Source organism: Alosa alosa, chromosome 1 (genome assembly GCF_017589495.1).
Source record: "Alosa alosa isolate M-15738 ecotype Scorff River chromosome 1, AALO_Geno_1.1, whole genome shotgun sequence".
Lineage (NCBI taxonomy): Eukaryota > Metazoa > Chordata > Actinopteri > Clupeiformes > Clupeidae > Alosa > Alosa alosa.
This window is the reverse complement of record NC_063189.1, coordinates 18,597,336-18,609,987: the sequence shown is the minus strand read 5'-3', so window position 1 is coordinate 18,609,987 and position 12,652 is coordinate 18,597,336. Positions and strand designations below refer to the sequence as shown.

Below are 12,652 nucleotides of genomic sequence, written 5' to 3'. Positions count from 1 at the left end.
TAAAAGGGGGCAGAGGCGGAGAGAGAGAAAGGGAGAGCTCGCGGCTCAGCCTCAGTCACGACTCGCGTCTATGGCTCTCCGGTGACGCCTGCTGGTGAGACCTGAATATTGTACTATAAAATAAGATCACACTCGGTCACTAGAGTTTACCTCCATTGAAGTGGCGTAAGATGTAAGACGTCACGCAAGTACACATGAGATGACAGGTTCGACTCCCGGTTGCAATGTGTGTGTCCGCTGATGATCCAGCCATGCTAATACCGATACAACAGGTGGACAGTGTGTCTGCCTGTGTGTACATGAGTTCAATTGAACTTCTCACATGTGAGTACTCTGAGGATACACACACAACGGTGTTGTCGGTCAATTTTGTTGTCGTTCTGACTTTATTCTCTTGAAATATCATACCGCATACTGAGAAATCCTCTAGAAAACTGAGAAAACATTGGAGAACCCTTTTGCAATTATGTTTAAATTAATGAATGTAAATGCCCTGCTCACAGGCACAATGGTTTATTGTAAACATTGTAAGTGTTATAAAAAAGGTTATAAAAAATGTAATTTTCCGAAGGGTGTGTTATTTTAACCTACCTTAGCTGTCTTCCTGTGGCCACCTTGAAGGAAAGGTTTAAAGAAGCACTATGCAACAATTTTAGCAAAAGTTACCTTAATTATGCAGGTTGAGAGTCGTTCTGATGGTTCTACAACACTTTCTGGGTCGTTTGGCGGGTGCTTCGTCTCCCCCTATTGCTTCTTCATGGAAAAAGCGAATATGCAACTTTCTGGACCCGGTCCGGGTAAATCCGGATGTGACTCAGCGGAAGTATCCAATCGCGCCTCGAAAATGTACAGATTACAGATACAGATTGTAGTTTCGAAGAAGACTGCAAAACGGACGCCCACTTGGTTTTGTTGCTGTTGAAATTGTAAGTAGCCTATACCCTTGGGTGAACTTCATCTTTGTAATGTTTTTTTATAGTCTCTTGAACAATGTGTTTGCTCGACCGTTTTATTGTGAGCTCTTTATGTGTTTAGCTTGGTTATGGAGCTCAAATCCAGCGAAAACCCAGAAACAGCGAAGGAATAACCAGACCTGCATAGTGCTTCTTTAACAAGTCGGCTACTGTCCTTTCACATTCATTGACTGTGGTTCGCATTGTATTCATTAAAGGGACACCAGGCAACATTTTCGTGTTAATTAATCATCTTCGTAAGTCGGTATATGGTTAAATGACTCATTACAGGGCAAATGAAGACTCTCTTGCCCGCCCCTACTGCCTGTAGGAAGAATATCCCGCCTGCAAGTTTAGTGTATCGTACCCGCCGATCTTTAGTCTCACAAAGTCTCAGACATCGCGAGATGCAGGATCAGTTTACATCCTGCATCCCCAGCACAGAGACAGGCTAACAAAACGCTAGCAATTGTTGCAAACGTGTGTATAATGGCAGAGCCGGCGAAGAAGCAGCGAAAACCCTTGACGGAAGATGCAAAGAAAATGAAAAGAGCTTCAGACCGAGTGAGGGCTCGCACACGTATCGTCACGTACAAACGCTAGGGGGAGTTTCGTAGAGAAAAACCATCAGGCTTGCCTGGTGTTCCTTTAATCGACTTTTTTGGGCCTTTCCTTCAAGATGGCAGCGACAGAAAGGCAGCTACGGTAGGCTAAACGTACCCTTCCCTCACCACACTACCACAGAAGTGTCATTCTATATTTTGAACATTGTCAGTAATGGAAAATAGAGACAAAAATAGTGTGTCTTTGCACTTGCATTGTAAGACAATTTGGTGTTGATGCTTTCAGTAGTGGTAAATTTGTTAAGTAATTTGTTTATTATTATGATTTGCTCACATTAGTAATATATTTTGCTTGTTATTTGTTTAGTTAATTGTTTTGATTTATATGTTTAGTCTTTATTTTTGGTTAGCTTACTACAATATATGGTTTAGACACCTGGGGGCAGTAGTGGGCACAGGTAAAGGTGAATATAGGTAGGAAGTAGGGGGAGGCCTGTATGCACCTGGGTGGTGGGCACATGGTTTTTTCCAGCGCGAGAGATGCTGTATATTGTTTGCTCAGTTCGAACAAATAAACCAGCCGAATCCAGCCTGGAATTTGATTTTATTTCTTGCCTGCGTACATCACCTGCCCAGGGTGCCAGAAGTTGTTGTTTGAATGTTTGATTTAAGTTTAATTTTCTTTTGTTGACAAACGCCCACTACAGTTTGCATCTTTGCTTTGCTTTGTGGCTGCTTGTGCTGAGGTGTCAGACTGTGTGACAGCTGCTTCTGTGTCCGATTTTCGGTTTCCATCTCATCCGCAGGCCTGAGACAGGCTCGGCTGAGAGCTAGGTACTGTAAACATGGGAACGTGCCTCTCGTTTGCAGCTACTGTGGCTTCCTTAAAGTGCTACAATCTGTTGTTGACAGTCTCTTGTGTTCTCAAGAAAATCTTCTTTGAAGAAAGTGACACTGACAACTTTTATTTCTTGAAACTGGACTCATGTGTTAATTAGCACTTTATTGTCCCCATAAGGAAACTTTTTTTTCCAGTGAATACAATATTAAAGCGTCAGTCCACAGTAGTAGTACAAATGCAAAAAAAGAAAAAGAAACAAACCATCCAGACCTGGTGAACAGAGATACAAAAAGGGTCATGATCTAATCCTATATTGCAAGAATTTGTTTAAAGAAATATCACTGTATTGCATAAAAAAACTACACAATTGTTATATAAGATACTTAATGTATAGTTCATATAAAGATGAAGGTAAATTAACTCAAGTTCTTGGGGTCAACAATATTGGGGTCTGATGATTTTAAGTCATAAGGTGTGTTTGTGGAGACTCGGAGAGAGAGAAGAGAAAGAGTTTGTGTGAGTGTGTGTAGTCATTGCATAGAGCAACACTCTCGGGAAATGGCCCTTAGATGAACTCTGTGGTGTGTGTGGTGTTTCTAGGGTTCAGCCTGCTGTGCTCTGACTTCTTTAACCACGCACACCGAACACCCTAGCTGCTGCATTTTGCATCACCTGAAGTTGTTTGATAGTCTTTTTAGGAAGGCCTGTGAAAAGTCCATTGCAGTAATCAACCCTTCTGGAGATAAATGCATGAATGAGTTTTTCTAAATCATCTTTTGACATCAGCCCTCTAAGTTTGGCAATATTTTTGAGGTAGTAAAAAGCTGATTTAGTTATTGCTTTCATGTGGCTGTTGAAATTTAGATCACTGTCAATTAATACACCAAGATTTTTAACAGAATGCTCTGCTTTACACAGTAGTTTTGTGGCAAACTTTTTTTAGCAAAATTGTAAAAATCCAACTGTAAATAGGCTGGACTGTGGGTCCAATAGGCTGGACAGACTGGGTACAATTTTTAAAAATTTTCTTACACCGCACTAACTGTCCACCTCTGATGCAATCAGCAGTCACTGCCTTCCCATATTAGCACTGCCTCTGTCTACATTAAGCCTTAAAGGAGTACCGTCACACCGGTGTGACGGGAATGTTGGGAAATTAACATTCTAAAGAATATCTGGGTTCATTGAATTCAACATAGAATTTTAGAACCTTCAATTGTTGCGGAACTTAGAATGTTCAAAAACCTACACCTTTAAGGGTTCATCAACAAGTAATCGTTTGTATTCTTCTTCTTGCCAAACTTTACCATACTTGGATCTGACAAAATATGGATTACCATTGTCATTCTTGACTATAACACTGATGTCGGAATCAAATGCTTTGCTAACAAGGACCTTCTTATGGCAGTCATCAGCATAAATCTTCACGGTGACTTGCCCCTTTTCTGTTTGGAACGATTCATGACTATCATGTGGAATCTGTGCAGTATAAACACGGTCATGTGGTCCTCTCAATTCTACGTAGATGTCACTTCCAAATGCGTTGGCCACGTTGGTGTGGTGTGTGTTGTCCTCATCCCAGGCCCTCCAATATCTTGTAAATAAATACAAACAGCAGCGTTGACACTGATACCATCTTGAAATTCCTTACAACATATATCCCATAAAACAGATCCAATGGAGCACATTTGTTGAAGTACTACAACACACTGTTGAAGTACTACAATACATTGCAGCATGCACACATACATACAATCCAACACACACAGACACACATAATATGCACACACTCACACATGTACAAATGCAAAGATACACACATAGACTGTGTGTGTGTGTTCTGTTTTAATACTACAGTATTCCATTCTGCTAGATCATCTTAAATCATACACTCTAAATTTAAAGGGACACCAGGCAACGTTTGTGTGTTAATTAATTATCTTCGGTATATGGTTAAATGACTCATTGCAGGGCAAATGAAGACTCTCTCGCCCGCCCCTACTGTCTGTAGGAAGAATATCCTGCTTGCAAGTTCGGTGTATCCGACCCGCCTTGCAGTCTCACAAAGTCTCAGACATTGTGAGAAGCAGGATCAGTTTACATCCTGCATCCCCAGCACAGAGGCAGGCTAACCCTTGACGGAAGATGCAAAGAAAAGGAAAAGAGCTTCAGACCGAGTGTGGGCTCGCACTCGTATAGACACATACAGACGCTAGGGGGAGTTTCGGAGAGAAAAAGCATCAGGCTTGCCTGGTGTCCCTTTAAATTATTCCCATCCATGCCATTTCTAGGCTTTTTCCTAGAAATTGAACGGAAATTGTACAGCACCTACTTCAGAGGGCACTGTTCCTACCTATCAATATATAAGAAAAGATTAGTATTTTAGGGAACACTTAACTTGATGGGTGAGTTCATGACACATTCATAGCAGCTGTCATAAACTGCACATAAAGCATTCATGACTGTTTCATGAGACATGACTCAACATTCATACCAAACCTTTCATGAATGTGGAAGACAGAACGATGACAACTTGTCAAAATAAAAGTCCAACAATCTCAAAGCAGCATTGCCGTTTTCGTTCCAAACCTCTTATCACGTCACATCTGTGTCAAGGGCTAAATATTTCATGAATATGTTATGAAATCTACATCAAATGTCACTTTACTATACAAGTAACTATAAGTGAAGTATTCACAATCACTGAGTTTAACCAAAGTCCCTCCACTCGGCGGCCATATTGCAACGCTTTTTGGGCACTCATAGGGCATCCTATTCGGCAGAAATGCGCGTGAGCAAGGCTTCACGACACTAACCTTGGTCCAGCGGCGAGTTCACAACACATGATTGGCACGATGTCTTCACAACACACCAAAAGATTGGCTCAATGTATTCACATCACACCACATAATTGGCTCAATGTATTCACATGTCGACGTTTTGCGGGGAAGGGGTGGGATATGTGTAGACAACGGCCATATTGGCGTTACAAACTAACCCCATGCATTTCTATGGAGGATTTTTTGAGTGCTGTGTCTCCTCATTAGAAAGTCTCTGGTTTAACACTGGGAGGTAAACTAGCCTACATTCAGCTGACCCGTATTTGTGTAACCTGGATACCATTCATTTTATCTCTCCAGCCTTTGTAAATATTTCATAAATATCTTATGAAGTCTATTGAATGTCACTTTACTATACAAGTTGTTTAACACTGGGAGGTAAACTAGCCTACAATCAGCAGTCATTTCATTATTTTGACAATACTTTGAAGATATAGCCTGAATTTGTTGTGCTTGTTGATTGCTATGTGCACATAGCAAACATACTAAATCCATGGAGACAACAGGACTTCAGAAAGTCCACCACACACCAGTGATTTATGTGCATTAGTGTGTTAATGTCTTTACCTACCTTTCCATCCAGCCTTGACTAAATTGCCCTAAGGGAAGACACACATGTTTTATTGTTGTGCTTTGTGTTATAGACCCTTTCAACAATAAAAACAAAAACAATGCTTGAACGTTCTATTTGGGCCCCAATCTACTTCCTCTGCATTAAGATAACAAATGGAATGTTAAAAAGGAAGTCTTGTGGGGCCAACTATGATGCTGATAATGGAACTCTCTTGAAAGGGTCCATATTTCTATGTGAGCAATTTATAATTGTTAAAGTTTATCAAATGAAATCACCAAAGCATCATGTGTACAATTATTGTACTCAACAGAAAAGTTATACTAGAAGGAGAAATCATGTACATATGCATGCATGTACATATGGATAAGGCCTCTTATGCATGTACATATGGATAAGGCCTCTTATGCATGTACACATGGATAAGGCCTCGTATGCATGCGGATAAGGCCTCTTATGCATGTACATATGGATAAGGCCTCGTATGCATGCGGATAAGGCCTCTTATGCATGTACACATGGATAAGGCCTCGTATGCATGCGGATAAGGCCTCTTATGCATGTACACATGGACTCTTACTCATGTACATATGGATAAGGCCTGCTATGCATGTACATGTGGATAAGGCCTCTTATGCATATGGATAAGGCTTCTTATGAATTGTTTTACTTAAGCCCTGAAGAAGCGACACCTAAACCAAGAAACCAAGGAAGCTGCTCAGATAATGTTTTTTTCTGTCTTCTTACCGTTCCAAATAATGATGATGAGATATAATAAGCTACACATGTAGCCTAGAAATCTAGACGCACACCCTATAGCGGCAGAAAATGTAATTTGTCGGTGGCGGGCATAACACAGAGTTGCGACAGTTCCGCGTGAATTCCCTGTTACTTGAAAACAAAGAAGATGGCTGCTGCTGCTGGCGAACAGTGGTCTTTCGAATCGGCTTTGGCAGAGACTTGGAGTTAAGCCTTTCTTTAAGAAAAGAACAAACAACGGCACTGAAGTCTTTCCTATAAAAGAAAGATTGGTTGTAGCGCTGTCCTAATGCGTGCAGAGGGAATTTGAAAGACAACTGTTTATCCTGCCCCTCGGATTGAGCCCTGCCAATGGTATGTTCCCAGACCCAACATCTTGATGTGGGTCTGGCTTGTCAGGCTTCTACACATGTGTATTAAAGTGGAAATCTTAAAAAGCAGAAAAATGTCCAAACATGCAAGAGTGAGATTCCTTACCTATGAGGTGGAGGAAAGGAAGGAGGAAACAAAAGGAAGCTAAGAGAAAAACAGACACATATGTCAAACAGAACTGTACTTGACAGATGTGACAGATAACCAGGTGAAAACAAAATATCCATGTCACATGCAAGTTGTTAGGCAGTCAGTTTATCAAAGACAGACAAGTTTACTTAGTTCAAGAGGTCATATCTGCAGTCTGCATGAAATGGGATGTTTAGCACGCACACAGTATGCGTAATCTAAAATCTCCTACCTAGGATCTGCATTAGTGTCGGTCCCCTTGGGACTTCAGTTACTGTGGCATTTCAGAGAGAGAGATAGACAGAGAGAGAGAGAGAGAAATAGATAGACAGACAGACAGAGAGAGAGAGACAATACAATCGTAATCCAGAAGTGTACATTTATAGTTAAAACAAAAAAACCAAGGAGACTTGGATTATGGAGCATATACAAAAATACAATTTCCACTTTCATAGAACTTGTTTTCAGTCCCGTTGTGAATATATTGGTGCATATCACAAGTGCATTGTATGGCAACCCCAAATCTTCTGTATTACCGAGGTTGTGCATCTTTGTCAATCCCTCTGGGACTGCAGGTCTTGTGGAGAAAGAGAGAGAGAGAGAAGGACAGGGGGGTAACAATAACATTGTACTGCTGTCTTTGATTAGGCTACTGACATTGATTATGTCAGTAACTGTTGTTTACTATGGTTGTTACAGTTAGCATTCAAAAGAATATTGATATTAGCCTGGGTGAACTCAGACAAACCTTGTAGCAAATTTGAATTGGCTATAAGGGTCCGTCTGGAAAGGATCCCATTTGTCTGGGTTCACCCAAGCTATACTGATTTGGAGCGATGATTTCACTTTTCCACTAGATCTGCTTCAGGTGTTCCGATTGCATATTCTATGAGAAGGTACTTGAAATTGTGTGTGAGCCTTGCATTGTCAACTAAGGCAACACCACGGTACTTGCATAGATTAAGAACCATCCCTTTGTCCAGTCTGACATTAGCAATGCATCTCTACTGCCATCTACAGGGAGCAGAGGAGTGATACACCTCATCTCTACTCTGCCAGAGAATGTCTAATAAGGGGAGAACTTCCACTCTCGGAAAACTTCCAGTTTCTGAACTGGTTGCAGTTCCTTCTGTGGTTCCACATGAGGGCGCTCGTCCACGAGTGCAGAATGCATGGAAGTCTATGGAGCTGTACCCCTCAAAATCCACTTTTTTTCAAGTAATTTGAATAGTATAAGTATAGTATATAAGTATATATAGGCTACTTTTTTGATCCCGTGAGGGAAATTTGGTCTCTGCATTTATCCCAATCCATGAATTAGTGAAACACACTCAGCACGCAATATAATATTGTATTTGAAAGGGGAGGCAAAGAAAATACACTTGGTTGAGTATTATATAAGTCACTTAATTGTTCTAAAAAGCCTTTCAAACGTGTCAATGACATCATTCATTAGCACAATGCTAGCGTGTTATGGGCAACAACAACCCAACCTGTAAGAAAACGAAAGGACATGACTACCAGATTATTTCACTTTTAATTGATAATCCACATCCATTTTGCGAAAAATAGTTAAATAGGTGAAAACAATAAATTTAGCCATGTAGCTCCATAGGACCCCATGTATTTTGGACTCGCCCGCGACCGCCATTTAGGTGAACTCTGGTGAACTGCAGCCAAAGTAGACGGGCTCTGACTCTGCTCTCTTCTCTCCTCACCTGTGTGCTTGCCTCTCATCCCCTCGGGGGCGAGAGGAGGGCTGGGGAAATGTTTCCTTCTGCTCCTGTTCGCCTGGCCCTCTGGAGACAAAACAGAGCGTCACACACAACAAAGTCATCTAGGCTACTTTGCAAAAACATCTGTGAGTAAAATGCTGGTTCATTATTTTTTTGCTGAATCCTACATTCAAATAGCCTATGATGAACACAGCATTAAACTTGGTGCTGAAGAACTGTGCAACTGTAAACCAAACAAATTAGTAATTTAAACAAAATCCAGACTAAACTTAACGCCTGACCCAATTATGAATCCAACCCCGTTTAGTGAGTGGCTCAAAGGTGGTAAATACTACCCAGGTCTTGAAGCAGGTAGGGATGGATATCTCTGAGCGTGCAGTAAAAGGCAGATTTGACTCTGTCCCCCCCTGAGTCCAGAGCTTTGAAGAGCTCCCTCATTTTCTCCTGGCTGGTCTTGGCTGCGCGGATCTCTTCGTAGGCCTCTACATGGAGCATGCCCAGTGACCGCAGCCTGTCAGCCAGAGGCATCACTTGGGTAATGTGTCCAATGAGATCTGCTCGGTGGCGCTCTACAATGCAAGCACCTGCGAGAACAGCAGCAATGTTCCAAATGACACTTTAGGAAGGAGTGATCATGAATAAGAGGCTATGATAAGTGAACAGGTCCAATATAAAAAAGGAAACAGTGCAACACACTCCATTAAAAAAACAGTGCTGGTAATACCTGTAACTGAACCTTAAACTCTAAAACAATTACCACTTCAGTGTACTGACAAGTCACTTGTGGTAGAACCTAAAGTTTTGTGTTTTTTTTACAATAATTATAACACTTGATCACTTTTAAGTTGTCTGCCAGATACATGCAGCACTGCAAGAACTCAAACTCGCTCACTGATTTGAAGCTACCAGACTATGAAGTAAGATTATAAACTGACTTATTAAACTATCCTTATCATAACTTCTCTGCAGACTTTCAGAGTTTACAATACTTTGATTTGTCTGTAGGGACCCTCTCCACACTACAACCGAAGTGTAATGCTAATCTGGGTTAACATCAAACCCTTTAAATCTTTAGGTGAGACAAGACCATTTGAATTTAATAATAACAAACCAAAAACTGAAAAAACAGCAAGCCAAGCCTAGGTGAGACAAGACCATTTGAATTCGATAAAAAAAATGAACTAAAAAAACAGGGTTATAGTTTAGGGCCTGTGTCCACCAATCACGTTTTTTGCGGCGACAGTGCCCTCAACCTCATTTTCAGAGCGCTTCGGTCAAGTGCAAAGATTCTAGAGTGTAACTGATCTATCGTTCTGCTCTAGAATCTTTGGTCAAGTGTTTATTGTATGTTACCAAAATCTTCTGCCAGCATGTCTTTTTTGGAACGTTGTCTAATGCTAACTAACTAGCTTACTAGCTAACTGAAATGGCAGCAATTCATTCAGGACTCAGCTCGCTAAATATGAATTTGACCGGCAAAAGGAGTTCATTTGGCATTACAATAGAATAGGTCATCCCTCTAGGCTTTGCAATTTGTGTTCAGTTTGCAGCAGTGGTTAATTATTAGTCACAATAGGACTTGGCTGACTACCAACATTGCTGACAGTGTAGGTTCAGAGTTCAGAGTTCACACATTTTTCAGAGTTCACACATTTTTAATGAAATATACTTGTGGGACTACCTGCTAATACTTTTGGGAATGCAAAAGTCTTTTTATTAGTATTATTTAATTTGACTTACATTTTACACTGATATGGCATGATGGCAATATAAACACAGCTAACAATGGTATTAAATTGCAATAACCTATAGATTAAATGTAATGGAATATTCAACTAAGGTAGACTGCTGTTGTTCACAGCACTAAGCTATTTATGGTTACTGATATACTCCGAGTCTCTGGCCCTCTCTTACAGCCAGGCATAGTAAGCTGGCCCTCGGAAGAAAAAGTTTGGGGACCACTGATTTAGACCCTTACTTGACAATATTGATATAAGAGTGACATGACACTGTCATGAACGTGTGTCATTAACATGTCATAAATGTTTATGACATAATGCTTTCATGTCATTTGGTTTTTGTTAGGGTTAGGTTTAGGGTAGGTTTAGGGTTAGGGTTAGAATTAGGGTTAGGGGTTAGGATTAGGGTTCATGTGTCATGACAGTGTCATGTGTTCATGACAGTATCATGTCACTCTTATGTCGATACGGTCAAGTAAAGTGTTACCAAAAACAGCAACCCAAACCAAAGACTGTGAGATTGCAGTTCCATAACATTGCAACCATATCCGCAGTTTAGTTCCCATAGTCTACTGAGCACTGAGTGTTCATATGTGGACATAGTGATAAGACCAGACAAATAGTTGTAAAAAATATATTAGCATTACGCATTGTGACTGGTATACCTAGAAGTCGATTTTTTTTGTGACACTCACAAAACTTTGACTTTGACTTTTGACTTTACAATCTTACAAGCAAGGTCTGATTATTTAATGTATTTCAGGAAATATGAAAATATGATAAATTAGCCATACTTACTCTCTGGAAGCCTACGATTGAAAGCTGGCATGTCAAACAACCTACCCAATGCTTGTAGGCACACATTAATTTGACAAGTGTGAGTAGCACTGATGTGTTTCACAATTCAAGAGTCGAACTTCCTTCCTCAAATTGCTGTACAAGGAGTTTTGAAGCTTACGTTTTGTCCGGTCTCTCACATGTACATTCATTTGTACAACCATCTAACTCAGTGGTTCTCAAAGTGTGGGGCAGGCCCCACTAGTGGAGAATAGAGACATGTCAGGTGGGGTGCAATGAACGGGGAATTTTTTTTTTTTTTTTTTTTAATCTTTAATAACGCCTTTCCTTTTTTGACAAGATTATAGATTCAAAATAAAATAGCCACACACAAACATAAGAGTCATAAACAGACCAACATGACACATATGAATTAAAATAGCATCTGATCCAGCGGACCAAGACAGGAAATGCAACGTGGAACCATTTTTTTTTAACATGACCTTTTTGCTGAGTTGATGGGGTCAGGTGGGGCTTGAACAATTATTTGTATTTTCTTTCTTTTTTCTTTTTTCTCTTTCCATTTGTCTTTGCCATAAATATTATGACTTTGCACATAGGCCTATGCCTATTGATACAATATTATGACTTTGCACATAGGCCTATGCCTATTGATACAATATTATGACTTTGCACATAGGCCTATGCCTATTGATACAATATTATGACTTTGCATAGGCCTATGCCTATTGATACAATATTATGACTTTGCACATAGGCCTATTGATCCAATATTATGACTTTGCACATAGGCCTATGCCTATTGATACAATATTATGACTTTGCACATAGGCCTATGCCTATTGATACAATATTATGACTTTGCACATAGGCCTATGCCTATTGATACAATATTATGACTTTGCACATAGGCCTATGCCTATTGATACAATATTATGACTTTGCACATAGGCCTATGCCTATTGATACAATATTATGACTTTGCACATAGGCCTATGCTTATTGATACAATATTATGACTTTGCACATAGGCCTATGCTTATTGATACAATATTTGATTGATACATCTTTTTTTTTTTTTTTTTCTTTATTATTGACACATAGGCCTGTCAGTCATGATGATTGGCACCCTTGCGTGCCCTGCTTAGGCGGGTGCTGAATGAATGGTCATGTGATATAGGCCACACTCTTCCTGCTGGGGCAGCCGTGGCCTACTGGTTAGCACTTCGGACTTGTAGCCGGAGGGCTGCCGGTTTGAACCCCGACCAGTAGGAACGACTGAAGTGCCCTTGAGCAAGGCAGCTAACCCCTCACTGCTCCCTGAGCGCCACTGTAGCAGGCAGCTCACTGC

The 12,652-nt window shown here is 40.5% G+C and overlaps 1 protein-coding gene and 1 non-coding gene across 4 annotated transcripts; one reads left to right on the top strand and one right to left on the bottom strand.

The window, feature by feature from the left end:
- The first annotated feature begins 232 nt into the window (after positions 1-232).
- Positions 233-342, top strand: LOC125308818. Its single transcript, XR_007195982.1, has one exon. It is a non-coding gene; the product is annotated as a small nucleolar RNA U6-53/MBII-28 (small nucleolar RNA).
- Positions 343-3,187: 2,845 nt separating this feature from the next.
- On the bottom strand, positions 3,188-11,379 carry LOC125302083 (NACHT, LRR and PYD domains-containing protein 1b allele 3-like). 3 transcript variants are annotated; one of them, XM_048255062.1, is made up of 7 exons: positions 11,302-11,379; positions 9,100-9,348; positions 8,747-8,827; positions 7,261-7,302; positions 7,005-7,043; positions 5,769-5,796; positions 3,188-3,951 (listed from the first exon to the last, which is right to left on the bottom strand). In XM_048255062.1, exons 1-7 carry the CDS (start codon positions 11,330-11,332, stop codon positions 3,603-3,605), a joined length of 819 nt encoding a protein of 272 aa, XP_048111019.1. In that variant the 5' UTR covers positions 11,333-11,379; the 3' UTR covers positions 3,188-3,602. The 3 variants fall into 3 exon arrangements, 2 of the variants coding, with proteins under 2 accessions (XP_048111019.1, XP_048111030.1); XM_048255073.1 differs by lacking the exon at positions 3,188-3,951 and having other exon boundaries at positions 5,540-5,796; XR_007194833.1 differs by lacking the exons at positions 3,188-3,951; positions 5,769-5,796 and adding an exon at positions 7,565-7,605 and having other exon boundaries at positions 7,017-7,043.
- Between the last annotated feature and the right edge of the window lie 1,273 nt (positions 11,380-12,652).